At 44.0% G+C, this 17,577-nt stretch overlaps 1 protein-coding gene across 2 annotated transcripts in view; it reads left to right on the forward strand.

The window, feature by feature from the left end:
• SNTB1 (syntrophin beta 1) overlaps positions 1 to 17,577 on the forward strand; it is a 135,839-nt gene that overhangs the window by 82,183 nt on the left and 36,079 nt on the right. For both annotated transcript variants that reach the window (XR_014790007.1, XM_084848880.1), the window contains exon 3: positions 15,836 to 16,043. Coding sequence is in view for 1 of the 2 variants with exons in the window: in XM_084848880.1 (XP_084705006.1) it covers positions 15,836 to 16,043 (208 nt within the window). In the remaining variant the exon portion in view is untranslated. The remainder of the gene's footprint in view (positions 1 to 15,835; positions 16,044 to 17,577) is intronic.

A 17,577-nucleotide genomic window follows, 5' to 3' on the forward strand; every position in this document is an offset into this window, starting at 1 on the left:
AGAATTTCCAAGTAGAAAAAATCATCTAGACTATGTGATAATGCACCCATGTCTATTTCACTCTGTCTACATGTGCACAGAGAAGTTGTGACTGGCTGAGGTTTTTCTGCATACATAAAATAGATGTACAAACATTCCTCACGTGTTTTGACGGACACATGGTCCACATGATTTTTCTTATATGGAGATATTATCCATACAGGGGAATGTAGAACTTTTAAAGCAGCCCTTAGAGAACTTATAGCTGCCGAAAGGTTAATAAGGCAATACATAGTAAGAATGGTGGATTAGCCTTCCCATCCATAAAACAAGTATTATGTTGCAGCTATGCTTATGCATTTGAAGACATGGTTTATTCCAGATAGAGCAACCAAATTAGAACATCATAATGTCTCAACAGAGTCAAAAAACACTCTATGGTTCTGTAACAATTTTGATAAAAATATATTAAGAATGAACCCATGTACCAAAACCCTGTTTAACAACGGGCTGAAACTTAAAAGAGTATTAAGTCTGGGTTTATCTCCATTAACAGCTATTGCATATAATGAAAGAGATGACAGATGAAACACAAATAGGCAATCTATCTTAATGGTACAATCATGGGCTAATAGAAATAACCACACTTATAGACAAGGGGACATTTAAATCATATGAACAAATACAGAATGAAAAGCAATATTCCCAATCTTTATTTTTGAGTATCAACAGCTTAGAAGCATAGCCTTAAGGTCAGTAAGGAAATCTGGACCTCTTCGGGGAAAAACACTTTTAACATTTTGATGATACAAAAGCAAAGGACTGGGTACGCCTGACCTTGTCTGATCTCGGAAGCTAAGCAGGGTCAGCCCTGGTTGGTGCTTGGATGGGAGACTGCCTGGGAATCAGGCTTCCTGCACTGAGCAGGGGGTTGGACTCAATGGTCTTGTAGGCCCCTTCCAACCCTATGATTCTATGATTCTAAAATCAGGAAAATCTATTAAGTAAGCTCCATAAAGTTCTCTTAGATTTAGCTCTTACAATTAATAATTTCCAGAAAAGCTGGGAAAGAGAACTAACTTGTCTGATTCCAGTAAGCACCTAGACTTGGATCTGGAATAATATTATCACAGCAGACTATTAGCACAAATCTGAAGGATATTTTTTCAAATTTATTTTCCGCTGGTATTTTACGCCTGCAAATACTGTATTTATCATAAGGTTGATAACAAATGCCTGAGATGTAAAATGCCTAACGCAGATATGGCCCATGTTTTTTGGTTTTGCCCAAGGATTAAGGACTATTGGCCAAAGAAAACAGATGAAATTGAAATTACATCAGCGTATAGACTACCACTGGATCCAATAGTTATTCTCTTTGGTTACGTAAAGGAAGTTGTTCTGTCTGATGACATAGAGATGATAGTGCATTTATTAAAAGCTGCAAGAATGCTGATATCGGAAAACTGGAAAAAAAACAAAAGCACCCACAACTGATGATTGGATTATCAAATTATAGGAAATAATACATATGGTTAAGTTAACTAACATAGTTAGGGAGGGAGGGAGTTAGGGAGGGAAGACAACAAAATAATAGATTTATAGAAAAGTGGTCCTTATTTATAATATATTGGTGTAACAAGAATCAAGAGAATGTGCACCCTATTGTGTTATTGGGAACCTTGTGATATTTGCTGGTTTTGTTGATAAATTTGATCATACTCCCTATTGTTTAAATTGTTGATAATACTTGGTCTTGTTATTTGTTTGTAGACTTTTATATACTTCTGCCAGCAATGTAAAAATAAAGAAGGCAATGCATAGAGCAACCTTTCTCATCCTGGTGCCCTCCAGGTGTTTTGGACTACAACTCCCACCATCCCTGACCAGTGGCACTGCTTGCTGGTATTGATGGGAGCTGAAGTCCAAAACATCTGGAGATCACCAGGTTGGAGAAGGCTGACACAGTGTTGGTTTTCAAGCTTCCTAACTCTCTAGGGATACTTTCCCATTTATTTGCCCCATGAGTCTGCCTGTGGATTGCAGTGGTGTGAAACTAACCTTGGACATCTCCTTGCTTACATGCTTCATCTCCTAACTAGGCAACTACTCGGCACTAGGCCTAGTCAGATAATGCATTGGTATCTCCTTCTTGGGGCCACGGTGGCTTAGTGGTTAAGACGCTGAACTGCAGACTGGAAGGTTGGCAGGTCAGCAGTTCGAGACCCGAGTGCCGCGTGACGGAGTGAGCTCCCGTCTTCAGTCCCAGCTCCTGCCAACCTAGCAGTTCGAAAGCAAGAAATTGCAAGTAGATAAATAGGTACCGCCTCAGCGGGAAAGGTAACAGCGTTCCGTGCACCTCGGTGTTCAGTCATGCCGGCCACATGACCACGGAAGCGTCTTTGGACAGCGCTGGCTCTTCAGCTTAGAAACGGGGATGAGCACCGCACCCTAGAGTCGGACACGACTGGTTGGGGACACCTTTTTACCTTTTATCTCCTTCTTAGCCCAATCCAGAGATATCCAGGGCTGGAACTCCTTGTTGGCCCAAGATGGCTTTCACACCAGAATTCCTACTTATAGAATCATAGAATAGTAGGGTTGGAAGAGGCCTACAAGGCCATCGAGTCCAACCCTCAAACTTCTTATACCTCTTATCCACCCCTGCCCCTAACCACACCCAAAGCTTTTTCACACCCATATCTTTTCATAGATCACCTGATTAGATAACCATCTTCAAATAGCTGAAGGGCTGTCACACAGAAGAGTTGTTTTCTGTCACTCCTCTTCAACAAAGTGTCTGAGCTGCTGTGATGGCACAAGGTGTTTATGAACATTCCAGCTTCTCACAGCAGAAAGCTGTCAATGTTAAGATCGGGGGTAGGAGGCTTATATTATGTTGTGTTGGGGGGGGGTGAGATGGAGGCAGGAGGAAGTGTGACCACGAAGGCAGTGGGCTGAAAAGCAGGGACCTGAAGGAGTAATCAGTGGTGTAGTGGTTAGAGCATTGGACTGGGGAAACCCAGGTTCAAGTTCCCACTCAGCCATGAACTCACTGGGTGACTTTGGGCCAGTCACTGATTCTCAGCCTAACCTACCTCACAGGGTTGCCATTGAAAATAAAATGGAGAGGAGGAGGATCATGTACACTGCGTTGAGCTCCTTGGAGGAAAGGCAGGATATAAATGTAACAAACAAACGGTGGTGTAGACATGGAAAAAAGGAGAACCCAAGATAATGATGGTCTGAAACAAATGCTCACATAAGGCGTTGGGATGAGGGGCGGTTCTACACTGTCAGTGGGAAGAAAGCAGATAGCCAAGGGGGGTGGGGCTAGGGACATAATGTTGCAAGGTATAGAGTCCAGAGCAACCTTCCCCAACCTTGGGTCCCCAGATGTTGTCAGACTATAACTCATACTAACCCTGAACCATGCTGGCTGGAGATGATGGGAGTTGTAATCCAACAAAATCTGGGGACCCAGGGTTGAGGAAGGCTGGTCCAGACCCTGATAGGTCTGCCTTTAAGAGTCACATGGAAGGATAATTCTTCTGATGGTGGCTTTTATTTTCACTGTAGCATTGCCTCTTGGCCAACCCAAAAGGGCAAAAACTAGCAATGGAAGACTAGATTTCACATATTCATTTGAGTAGCCAGCACCCCGCCCCCTTTGCCTGGAGACTTCTACTTGCACAGGCAGTGAGAAAGATGGGCTGGGGGAATGAACGATGCATGAGACTTCCATAGCATTTGCTTCCCAGAGCTAAAAATAGGCCAAGCTTATTGACTCTTATTTATAACATGTGTGGAACCAGCTGCATCACACCACACGACAGCTTGACATGATTGCTGCTTTCACAGTTGCTAACAAAAAAGAAGTGGGGAAAAGGAACCAGTGAAGCCAGGGAAGGGGTGTGTGTGAAAAGAGAACACCCTCCCCCTTCATATCAATGGGCTTTTTGTTTGTGTCTGGCACAAAGGCTTTTAAAGAAATTGGCTTGAAACATCACTGTCTTTCAACGCTTTTCTGTGTGAGGGATTGAAAAGCTGAACTATTTCCCATTTGCGCAAGGGTCAGGAAGGTAAAAAGCAGCTGTTCTCAGGGCTTTGCTAGAAGAACAGCTGTATATTGCAAACCCTTACAGTACATCCTTGGCTCAGCTGCCATTCTTAAAATCTAGTAATAATAACTTGTTAATAACTTGTTCAGCCTTCCCCAACCTGGGGCCCTCCAGATGTGTTGGACCACAACTCCCAGATGGTTCAAGTTGGGGAAGGCTGAACTAACTAAAGGTTCGTGTCAGATTGGAAGGTCAGGGAAGGACAGAAGGCTGGAGAACTGCTATCCTTCCCCCAGTTTCACTCACTTGCATTCCACACATCCACAACAGCCACACTCCCTGAGCAGAAACACTGTTCTTACCCACTTTGCTCTGCCTACTTCATTGGACATGGTCTGAAGGCACATGAGGCAGCCATTTTGCTGAAGCTAAGCAGGTTTGGGTCTTCTGGTCAGTGCTTGGAGGGGAGACCACCTAGGAATCCTATGGAGCCACCTTTGAGTTCCGTGATAGAAGAAAGATGGGATATAAATGTAAATAAATAAATGGCAACAAATGGGATGGCCAGAAGGTGTGGGTGGAGCCCTCTTCCTCCAATCCTTACTGAGGCTAGTGCTATGGGTGGAACAAGGGTGGAGCCAGGACTGGTTTTCCAAATATGGCCCTGCCCTGCCCTTCTGTTGTCCAAAACTGAACATGACCACCCAGACCTGGAGAAGAATGCAAGTAAAGCTTACCTCCCTAATAAGCCTGAGGCAATGCTCTGTTTTACATACAACTTATACTGTCTTGAATAACCTTTGCGATTAGCAGGAAATAAGTGCTTTGAGTCTCCCACGCGTTAAGATGGCTTATCAGTTCTTGTTGCTTTTATTTCCTGTGGAAATTGTGAGTTCTTAATTGATGTTCTCTGGTCAACATCAAAAAGTATGCAAAACCTTGCTCTGCTCTATATTGATTGTTTTTTCCATGCAAACGGGGGCAAAGTATTCACAAAACCCTTCAAGTGACTCCTGTGGCTTATGTAGCTGCTCCAGATTAGAATTCAGTTGCAGCTATCTGATAATTCTAATGCTAGTTAAGATATTGATAACTCCATTGTTAATGGAGATCATTAAATGTATGGATGAAATTAGTTTCTATTCGAAGGCCTCAGCTGTGTCCACCTTTGGGGAGGGTACTCTTCCTGATCCATTTGTTCTAGGCCAGGGGTAGGCAATCTGGTGTCCTCCAAATGTTTTGAACTACAGGTCCCATCAACCTCAGCCAGCATGGCCAATGGTCAGGAATTATGGGGGTTGTAGTCTGCAACATCTAGAAGGGATCAGATCGTCTACCCCTGTTCTGGGCTGGCTTTCTGCCTTTCCTTGGGGCATCAGGGATTATCACAACAAAGTGCAGAATGTTGAATGGCGTCAAATTCTGTTTCTACTCTCACACAATCTGCACAGTTCCTCTAGGACAGGGTTGGGCAATGGATAGATCTCCAAATGTTTTGGACTTCAACTCCCATAAGACAGAGTGGTGAACAACAATAACAATATCAAAATACCAAACAAAATATTTTACAATATATCAGTTATACCAGTAAAACCATGGCTGGGCCTTCAGTCAGGGAAACTTGATTGAGTAAGAATGCCTTTCACACAGGGATGGGCAAAAGGTAGATCTCCCAATATTTTGTACTTCAACTCCCATAAGCCCCTGCCAGCATGGCCAGGAATGCTGGGAACTGAAGTCCCAAATATTTGGAGATCTCCCTTCTGCCCACCCCAGCTCTAGGAAGTTCTGGTGGATGGATTTTGTTCATGCGTGCTGGGCGGCACAAACCGGGGTCAGACAGTGGTCTCCTATGCCACCAGAGTTGCTGGTCAGAAGAGACAATTATAGGCAGCTCTTGCACACCCCATAAACCTCCTGGCCTGGGAAGTTAGATGATATCATAGGGAAAATTTGGTGCCACTCCCAGAGTGGTGCCCCTCCTCTCAGCCTCAGCAAGTTGTCACTGAGTCTGCCTTCTATGCCACCAGACCTCCATCTTCAGCTGGCCTAACAACTTGATTCTGAGAGCCAAAAGAGACGTTACTTTAAATGTGTGTCTAACAGCTATGCCTTTTCATTTTTACACTAGAGTAGGTGCAGGCGGCTGATCCAGATCTTAAAAGCCCCCCCCCCACCTCCCATCCTAGGGTCCCAGTTTGGATAAGTGCCCTTGTGCCTGCTCTAGAGTAAAAAAGAAAAGAAAAAGGTGATAGACACACACCAGGCTCTGATCATGATATTTGGGTCTGAGAAGGAACTTTGTTTCAGGTTTTTTTAAGCCCTCTAAATTTCTCTCCCACTGCAGACTGTGGATTGTGTCTCTGGTTCAGTTATCTGAGAGCACCTTCAGATATTATAGAAGAAGTAGGGAAGGGGAAGTGGTAACACAGGGGAGATATGCAAGTTATTCCTGCTTCAGACATTATGCTCTCTGGAAGCACTTAAAAGAGAAACCCATCCAGTGAAATCCCAAACATAAGAATCAAAATAAATGATTTGTACGGCCAATGCAAATCATGTTGCTTAATCTGCATAATGTTCTTGGCACAGAACTTGGGATTTTTGTCTTGCATCAATGCCCCTAAGCATACCATGCTATTCCTAGGGGTAGAGCATTGCTATTTTATAACACGGCCCCTGACACAAAATTCTTTCTAGTAATGCAACTTGGTCATGTCCATAAAAGCAAAATCAGCTGGCTGGCAGAGCCTACAGTAAAGTTATGCACATAATAATATGTCTGGAAATTGTCTTTGATACATCTTTGAAGTACGGTTACATCCATAAATGGGTATGAACAATTTTTTGTGACCCCAGCTGAAACGTGTAGAGTCATGTTAGGAAACAATGCTTTAGAACTTGAAGAGTGACCGTGTGTGTGTGTGTGTGCGTGTGCGTGCGTTAGGGGGAGGCTGTGATCCTGCCTGTCAGAATCAGGTGTTCATTTGATGTGTGGAGAAGAACAGCAACTAAATTTTCCCTGTCATACCAATAGGGATACTGCTAGTTTTGAAATAAAAAGCCAGGGTGGGTGAATAATATCTTGTCTTGGCCATGGGAGGCTACAGTTCTAGTCTCATCTCATCTCAGCCATGGTCTAATCCTTGCAGAGGATTAGCCTTAAACAGTTTGGGACCAAATTACTTGAAAGACCGCCTTCACTCATATTAGCCTGCCTGCATTTTAAGATCAGCAAGAGAAGCCCTTCTCATTTGCTCACCTGTGAGAGCAGTTAGGTGGGCATTCACATGCACGAGAGAGCCTTTTCAACAGTGGTCCCACATCTCTGGAATAAGTTGCCTTTGGGGGTCCGCTAGGCCCTATCATTGTAGGCTTTTAAGAAGGCCCTGAAAACATACGAGTTTACTTTGGCCTTCCCCTGATGTGTTTGCTGTTGTTGCTGTTTTTATTGTGTTCTTACTGTTTTTACTGTCTTTTTTTTTTTTTAATACAGCATCAATTTTTATTATGTGTTTATTGTTGTACGTTGCCTTGAGAAGGCTCCTGCCTGAAAGGCGGCCAAGAAATACTTTAAATAAATAAAGATGAAAACTGCTAGAACTGATTTGTTGATATAGATCAACACAACTGCCTACATTTTGGCCTTGGGGTCATAGCTATGTGTACTGTCATGATGAGTGTCCGCACTTAAAAATTTACCACTATACCACTGGATTTAAAGCAGCTTTGTATGTTTATTGTAATATACAATGTAGTTGAGTGAAGATAAGAAAAAAAGGAATTGATAGCCAGAAAGCATCTTTCCTTTCCCCCCTACCCCCGCCGCCAATCTCTCTCAATTTTTAATGAGGCTCTGTATTACTTGTCATTCTTACTTTCCCCAGTGATTAGACTGAAAAATGAAAGCTTTCATCATGTGTAGCAAAAGCATTCTGCCAATGTGCTGACCTTTGCATCTTCATTTTTTTATATATAAACTTGTGTTTGAGAACAAGTCCTTCCATTACCATTATTCAGCGAGGGGCTATAGCTGAGTGTAAGTACACCTGCTTTGCTGGATGTAGACAGGCCTGATTCAGACCCTGGCATCTCGAATTAAAAGTAGCAAGCAATGGGATGGGAAAGGCATCGGCCTGACACACTCAAGAGCCGCTGCCAGTCAGGATAGACAGTCCTGGAGTAGATCAGTGATCTTCTCTGTTTTTCGAGCAGGAGCCACTTTGGCTCCAGGCACTGACACTGAGGCTACTTGGGGGCCTTTCCAGGGCCATGGCGGGGGGCTCTCCTCTCCTCCATTTGTAATTTGGTTTAAACTCTGTGCACTTTCCAAGTATCGGTTCTCTTGTTTACTTGTCCAGTTCGGTTGTTTTGTGGGGGTTCTGTTGAGTGCCTGTTTGTTCAACTGGGTTTTCTGCTGGTGTTTGTCCATGTCGTCTTCCTCCACCTCAGAGTTTTGTGTCCTTATTTTGGCAATTTTGGAGTTCTTGTTTTCATAGTCTTTGATCAGGACAGTGTTGGCGATGTGTTTCTCTGTGGGGTTCTTGATCTGACTCAGCTCCTCCCGCACGTTGTTGGTGTTGTCATCCGAGGCGGTGGGAGTGTGACTGCTCTGCTTCAGGGCCTCCACTCTCCTCTCCCCCCTCTGCCCTTACAGCTGACGAGTGGTGGGTCTCCTGACTCCCGACGCCCGAAGCCTCCTCCGGCAGCCCAGATCACAGCAACCATCTTACTGCTAAAGCAAACAACAAACCAAAGCTAGACCGCCTCTGTGGAGAGTTAGACGCTACTGCCGAGAGAGAGAGGGGGAGAGAGAGAGAGGTGAAGAGCTGCATTTGATGTCATTAGGAGCTGCCTGTGACTCTTGGGTATTACAGTGAAGAACATTGGGCTAGATGGACCCATCAGTCTGGCCTGATGTCAGGCAGCTTCATAAGAAAGGCAGGCTACAATTTAAAAAATAAATATGTATTGATTTATTTGCTTGCTTGCTTGCTTGCTTGCTTACTTATTACTTTTATATCCCACTTTTCCTCTAAAGAAGTCAAGGCAGTGTACAAGTTCTCCCCTGCACGCAACTTTATCCTCTCAACCAACCTGTTGGGAAGGTTAGTCAGAGGTGCTGACTGACCCAAAGGTACCCAGTGAGCTATATGACTGACTGGAGATTTGAACCTGGGTCTCTCAAGTCCTAGTCCAACAGTGTAGCTGCTACACCACACTGGCTTTTTAAAAGCTGTCCAAGCTAATGGTGACTCAGTTTGCTTAGTATAATGTGATAAGTGATATTTAAAGAAATACTTCCTACTTTTTCTGTTTCCTATGTAGATATAGCTACATAGATATTTTAATGTGCATCAGTTTGCAGTTACATCATGTTGAATCTCATCTGCCGTTCTATTGCTCATTCAGCCAGTTGGAAAGATCTTTTTCGAACTCTTCACAGTCTCCTTGAGATTTCACTGTCCTGAATATTTTGGTGTGATTTGCAAGCTTGGCTACAGCTTTGTTCATTCCTGAGGATATCAGATCATTTATGAACAAGTTAAATAGCATTAGTCACAACATTGATGACTCTGTTGTGAAAACTGCCTCCATATTCCTTCCTACCCACTGCTGATTTAGGCACAAAAGTTCTGCAGCTCAGAGCATCTTGTTGGTAGTGAAGTATCTGTTGCTTTATTATTTATTTATTTATTATTTATTTATTGCATTTATACCCCGCCTTTCTCCCTCTCGCAAGGAACTCAAGGCGGCTTACATTATCCTCCTCCTCACCGTTGTATCCTCACAACAACAACCCTGTGAGGTAGGTTGGGCTGAGAATCTGTGACTGGCCCAAAGTCACCCAGTGAGCTTCCATGGCCAAGTGGGGACTAGAACCCGGATCTCCCGGCTCCCAGTCCGTCACTCTCACTACTACACTACATACAGGATATCCTATTGTACGGCAGATTATTGAATCTGATGACTCATATATTTATTTGCATGTCACAATAAACCAGGGGTGGGTAACTTCCAGCAGTCCGGGGGCCAATTCACCCCCCCAAGAATCCACTGGGGGCTACATTTCTCCCCCACCTCCCCGAACACTGCTAGATTTGCTGAAGAAATTCAGCAGTGCAGCAGCAAACTAGAGCTGATTTTCTCCTGTTTTGCTGCCACGTTAACTGAATTTCAGCAGCAAACCACAGTTTGTTTTCCCATAACACAAGGGAAAATTGTCCCCTTTTGGCTGCCATGCTGCCAAATTTCTGTGGCAACGTCAGTGGCAGTGAGCCATGAAAAATGCTAGGGGGGCCACGTGTTGCCCACCTCTGCAATAAACCATAGTTTAATGCAATGTGAACAAGCAGGAATGAGCAGCAGTGAGTCTTGGGTTCATGTGCTCCCCTCTCTCCCCACATCACTGGGAGAAGGAGTTTGAAAGCTTCTGCTACTGATTTTGCTTTTGATGCTTGCCGTTTTGTTGCAACCCAGATGCGGTTAATCTTAACTGTGGCTCATTTAAACAAGCCAGCTTAGGTCCAGATGACACAACAAACTGCAGTTAAGCACAAGTGGAAATGGAAACCATGATGCTAAAGAAACTATGGTTTAGCATGACCTGTGAACATGGCCAGAGAAACTTACATCACCATATCTACCATACTGACTGCTCTTAGCAGATAAGTCAGAGTAAAGAGTACAACTGGAAAATATATGAATTGCAATCTACCTTTGTAACTTGTAGGCCACGCAAACAATATTTTCTTTCTTCCTTCCTTCCTGAGACTTGTAGGCTGTCCTTCAGGAAAACTCTCAGGGAGGCACAGGATAAAATGATAAAACAATAAATGTATACAGATCACATGAAAAGATTTTTGAAAAGACATTAGCGAAATCACAACAGCAGTAACATTAACAAATGCATATAAAACTTTTGTTAAAACCAGCTCCCACTACCATGCTGGAATGCCTGCACAAACGTCTTTGGTGCTGAAAGGACGTCATAGCGGTTTTGGGGGGGGATTTCATAAATGGGGTGCCACAACTGAAAGGGCCCTCTGCCCGGTCACCATGCTCCTAATTTCAGAAGTTGGGGGAATCTGAGAAGATCTCCTAATGATTAGTGTAAGAGGTAAGAGGCTGTCTTTTGGATACCCAGGTCCCAAGCTGTTTAGGGTTTATATATTAAGGCCCACACTGAACAATGTTATATGCATTTATGCTAAGTTATTAAACATCCTTAAGTCATTGGTCTGGACTACTTTTAACCCTATCCTGCAAGAAGGGTCCCACATGTAATTTTGGACAGTGTACATCCATCTTCCTTTCTCTCTGTTCACCTCGTTCGCTCTCCTTTTCTCTCTACTACTCCACCCCATCTTTCTCTTTCTTTTCCTGTTTCCCCTTCCCTTAAAACGACGTTAAAAAGCAAATGGTGGAGATGGTATCATTGATGGGACCTTGGTGGCCAGGGCTCAAATTTTATTTATTTATTTATTTATTTATTTAGAATTATTATACCCTGCCCTTCCTCCAAAGGGAGGACAAGACCAGCTTACAATATCAATAAAGGAAGTACCAATAACACAACCACAAAATCATGCTGTTACACATTTAAAATACAGCAATAGACCTAAAAACAGCAAAATCAACGAGTCAGGAGCCAAATGCTTGTGTGAATTAAAAGGACTTCTACCTACATTTAAAAATAGTCACACTGGGGGCTAATCACACCTCTCCTGGGCAGGAGTTCCACAAACACTAAGAAAGCTCTCTCTCAAGGCCCCGCCCTCCTCACCTCATTTATGGGGAGTGGACCATGAACAGGGCATCTCCTGTTGATTGGAGAGCCCTAGTTGGCTGGTAATGGGGGAGGTGCTTCCTCAGGTATCTGGATCCCAAATCGTTGAGGGCTTCCTGTGCTAAAAGCTAAACCTTACATTGGGCTCAGTAGCTCATTGGCGGCCAGTACAGTGCTTTCAGGATAGGTGTAATATGACCCCTCTTACCTGCTCGTACCAGCAGCTGAGTGGCAACATTCTGAACTAGTTGCTGCTTTTGGACCATCTTTGAGGGGAGCCCCACACAGAACTTAGTTACATAAGAATATAAGAAGAGCCATGCTAGATCAGACAAGGGCCCATCTCGTCCAGCATTCTGTTCACACAGTGGCCAACCAGCTAACCACGAGAGACCCACAAGCAGGACATGAGTGCAACCTCCTGCCCATGTTCCCCAGCACCTGGTATACATAGGCATCCTGTCTCTGATACTGGAGGTAGCATATAGCCATCAGGACTAGTAGCATTGGTAGCCTTCTCCTCCAGGAATTTGTCTAACCCCCTTTTAAAGCCATCCAGATTGGTGGCCATCACTAAGTCTTGTGGTAGCAAATTCCATAGTTTGACTATGCGTTGTGTGAAGAAGCCCTTCCTTTTATCTGTCCTGAATCTCCCACCAGTCGGCTGCATAGGATGACCCCGGCTTCTAGTATTATGAGAGTTGTAATTCATGCGCCACAAGTTGAAGACCATGTGTTAGGTAACCCAGGACTGTCTTGGCCATGCTGTCTGGGAATTATGGGAAATACAGTCCAACACATCTGGGGCTGCCAGGTTGGGGGAAGGCTGTTTTATAGTCTCTCCCATGTTTGGTAGTAGAAAAACAGGCAGAACTGGAAAGAGATGTCTCTTTATCCTGGTGAGGTTGGTTGCTTACTGGTGGCATCTCCGAAAGGAAGTCAACATGGGAGCTGGCCCTCGGTAAGAGATTGGGGCTTTTTAGCTGTGATTTCACAGGGTAATGTTTAAATACGGATCTTCCTTCCAGAGGAGGTCTTCACAATGCACAGCCAGAAGTTAAGGCTTCAGAATTCCACTTACACAGAGCTGAGTGTGAGCGAGGTTTTGTCCTTCCTGTTGCAGGGCTATAACACTGCATTTGGAGGGATTTAGGATTTTAATGTCAAGTGAGTGCTTTGCAAGCAGGAAGAAGGAATGCTGGGATATTTCCATTGGCAACTGGGCTTTTTCAGAAACAGAGGGGTGTTTTTTCTCTCTCCTTATGAGGCTAGCCAAATATTCTCTGAGAATATGGGATATCATTCATATGGCTGGCTGAGCTTGAGCACAGCATACATCTTGGTGGCCCTGTAATGCTTAAACATGTAATTCCTTTGGGTTGGCAAGGGCTTTATCAAAAAACATTCTATATGCAGTGTTTACATAAGTGCAATGGAGTGTGTGAGTAAACACAGCTGTGGTACAGCCTTAAATATTTCCGGGGGCAAGGGATTAAAAAGAGAACTTTTATCACCAGATTGCAGATTAACGTAACATTGTGTTTCTGTAGCCAGTTTGGACAGGGAGCCTGTGACATAACCCTCCCCCAGGTCTGTCTGCCTCCACTTTGGGACAATTGTTCTCACTGTCCCACAAGCTTCAGCCCCTAAATTCACCAGGTGAAAGAGACACCCAATATATCTAATTGGTTCCCTTTACCCAACCAGAGAAGTACCGAAGAAATATGAACACTGTTGGTAGCACAGAAAGATGAACAAGGCTTGGGATTTCATAATTTAAAAACAAACAAAGTTTATTTAATACAAGAGATGTTATATCTTTTAATTAATCACTCAGGTCTTGGTCTTACCTTGCCTACTCTACCCCTTCTAACGTCTATTCTCACAACCCCACTACCTAGATGTAGCTTAATCAAACCCTAAGGCCCACACACACACATACACACGCCCCTCCCACCTTTCTCTCACTCACTACCAAACAGCTAACCCTAACTGGGTTCTATTTAACAGAGCAAACACATATAAACATTAATATAAACTCCACATGGCAAGCATTGTGATTTTGTCACAGAGCCAGTTAGGCTTACAAAAGAGCACACCACATTTCAAGTAATTTAAGATTGGGAGTTATCCCATCAGCTGGCAGATCCTCACTGTATACAAAGCCTTTACACATCACATGGGTGACTTTCTTTGGTGTATTCATGTATTCGTACTAGAAAGCTAGGTAGGGGATGGTCTATAACAGCCTTCCCCAACCTAGTGCCTTCCAGATGTTTTGGACTACAACTCCCAGCATTCCTTACATGCTGGCTGGGAAGGATGGAATTTGCAGTCCAACACATCTGGAGAGCACCATGTTGGGGAATCCTGCTTTAGATTTTTGTGTGGACACCCTGCTCCCACCTGCTATTTCGCAATGCCATCGCCTGTTACTGATGCTGTTTCCAGGGAAGAAGTGAACACCACAGTGTAAAACTAGCCATGTAACTTATATTTCCAGCCCCAGAGTACAGAAAACCTGATTCTCAGGCCCAGGAGTTCATCATGATAGAATTTGAGGATTCTTTCCTGGCGGGGTCTGTATAATGCTAAAATTTACCACACTTTCGTAGGAGATTGAAAAAACACAGAGACCTAAAGAAATTCAATATGGAAGAGCCCAAATAACTATCACCTAGAAGCTCGACTGTACAGGACTGTCACTTCAAAACATGTAGGCTGCAATCCTACGCTTACTGGGAGTGAGCCACATGGAACCCAATAGCAGTTACTTCTGAGTAGACAGGTATAGGATTGTGCTCTTGGGGTACAGAGTAAGCTGTCTTGTACAAGGGGTAGCATCCAATGTTAGTCTTATGTAGAGTTGACCCATTGAAATGAATGAGACTTGCAACCTACTTAAATCTCATTCATTTTAATTGGTCTGTTCTATGTATGACTTATTTATTTATTCATTCATTCATTCATTCATTCATTTCATTTCTATACCGCCCAATAGCCTTAACATTGGATACTACTCAAAGTCAGCCTATTTATCCATCTAGCCCAGTAGGATTTGCTTTGACTAGCAGTGGCTGTACAGGGTCTCAGACTAAGAGAGACTTTTTCTGTCAGAGAGAGACCTGATCCTCGATTGATTGATTGATCGATTGATTGAATTTACAGACCACTCTACATCTAAACAATTCCAGAGTGATGAACAACAATAATAATATCAAAATACAAAACATAAAAATGTTTAAAATATAGCAATTGTACCAATAAAACCATGGCTGGGCCTTCAGTCAGGGAAAGCTTGTTTAAATAATGCCTTTAGCCACAGGTGTGTGTAGAAAAGGTAGATCTCCAGATGTTTTGGACTTCAACACCCAGAAGTCCTCTCAACATGGCCAGTGGTAAGGAATTCTGGGTGTTGAAGTCCAAAACAGCACAATCCTACACCTTCTGCCCACCCCTACTTTAGCAGATGCTGAAAACAGAGCAATGTTTGTGCGTGCTGAACATTGGTTGGCAAGGAATTCCATGGAGAAGGAGCTAGAACGCTGACAGCCCTACTCTGCGTGCTCTCTAATTGGACCTTAGGCCCGTGTGGAACTACCAAGGGTGTCTCATCCAGTGACCTCAGTGACTGGGCAGGTTGATAAGGAAGAAGACACACTCTCAAATATTCTGGTCCATGTTTTAACTGGAGATGCCAGAGATTCAGCCATGGGTCTGCAGGCAAAGCTCTATCACTGAGCTATGCCCCTTCCCCAATTTGATTTGTTAGTCACTAAAGTGTTCTAAGTGCTGGCATAACATGAAGGTGGGTGGCTGCTTTGCAAGGCTAATCTCTAGATGACGGCCATAGAGTTATGAAGTTACAATTTGTGCAGAAGTATGCCATGCAGCAAATTTCATGTGCTTATGTGCTGGCAGGACCACTCATAGCATGGGGTTGCTTTTCAGTAATTTTGGGAATAAACCTCACCTTTACCCCGTTTCCTCTATTTTTCTTCTCCAGGCTTGTTGAAGTCCATTCACCCGATGCAAAGCACACCCTGGTTCTAAGGAGTAAGGATTCAACCACAGCCCAAGCCTGGTTCCATGCTATCCACTCCTGCGTCAGTGACCTCATTCCTAAGGTCATCGCAGAGGTCAAAGATCAGCTGGGTAAAGCCGGAATTGCTGGAGGCCGAGAGATCAGGCATCTCGGTTGGCTCGCAGAAAAGGTAAGGCCCGTGCTTCCCTCTTTCCTTCAGCAACCCTCTGCATGTTGTTATGGCATAAACCATGTGTATATATACCTGCCACTGCATGCATCTGATGAAGTGGCCTCTAATCTGTGAAAGTGAATGCACTTGTTAGCTTTTAATGCAGCTCCAGATGTTGTTGAACTACAGTGAATCCTGATCATTGGCCATACTGGCTGGGGCTAATGCGGTAGGAGTCCAGCAAGATCTGGAGAACCACTGGTCCTCCACCGGTGCATTAAGCTGCCACCGGGCTCTCTGCTGTTTTTGCTACAACAGAATAACACAGCAGCCACCTCTCTGGAAATAGTATTGGTTCTGTGGCTTTCTTTCAGCTTCCTGCAGTTTTTTTAACACCTGTACGGGTTGTCCATGGACTCCAAAGATAAAATACTGAACTCATAGGAAAGAGTAGGGCTCCACTTGATTTACATTTGCAAAAGGGACCTGTGCTTGGCATCCCTCTTTAAAATGCGATGCATTGTTGTTACATTAATGTGCAGGGTAGCATGCTTAAAAAAAAAAAATCATGCAAAGACTGGTCAGGGTTTGCAGTCATAGGTAGGTGTATAAATAGCAATTATCCTGTTGAAACGTCAAGGTATCTCAGCTGTTCTTACTGCCCTGGGTCTGTGGTCTCAGTGTTCTTGATTAGCAGTTTGGCATGAGAAAGCTGGTCCCTGTGGCCATGGAGCTCTTTGCCCATTTAGGGCTTCAAGAGGCATGGAACTTGGATGGTATCCAGAACTGAAACTTTGGCTGATGCCAAAGTGTGATGCTTTCACACTTTGCTTAGAGGGGTTGCCCTTTGTGTGGTATGCATCTCATGTAGTTCAACTTCAAATGACTTGTGCCATTCAGTTCTTCTTGGAGGTCAATGCTGTTAAAACTGTAAAGAGTGAAGAGTGTCAAAAATTATTTGTCGCAAAGAAATTAGGGTGATTTTTTCCCCTTGGTTTACTGTTACAGCTATCATCTTTGACAGCTTTTTTTAAAAAAAGGTCTTTAAAGGCCTGATTTTAAAAAAGGCTATGGGCAGAATCCAGTGGGGCACTTACGCCCCTGCTGATTCTTTTCCTTCCCGCTGACTCCCCTCCACAAGTGTGGGTCCCACCAATTCCGTTGCGTAAGCAGGACCCACTGCTTATGCAAGAGAGATTTAGTGCTCCCTAGGGGAAGCCCCCAAATGAGCAAAAATGCTTGTTTCTGGAAGGAGGCAGGTGAGCAGAGCTCCCTTATGCGGGCTCTGCTGACCTGCCTCCTTCCAGAAAAGGGTGTTTCTGGTTGTTTTGGGTTCAGGTTTAGCACCCTGGAAGTGCTAAATTGCTGCTGCGCAAGTGGTGGGGGCTGCTTGTGCAACAGAAAGGGGGGGGCAGAAGAGAATCAGTGGGGTGGAAGTGCCCCATTGGATTCTATGTTTCTAGCTCTCATGATTTCAAAGGAAAAACCTGACAAATTTCTTTAAAGAAATTCTGTCATGGTGGTTTCCTAAGCTTTGTTCCTTTTTCCCACT

Source organism: Heloderma suspectum, chromosome 4 (assembly GCF_057233095.1).
Source record: "Heloderma suspectum isolate Gila_16-S chromosome 4, 16-S_ref, whole genome shotgun sequence".
Classification (NCBI taxonomy): domain Eukaryota; kingdom Metazoa; phylum Chordata; class Lepidosauria; order Squamata; family Helodermatidae; genus Heloderma; species Heloderma suspectum.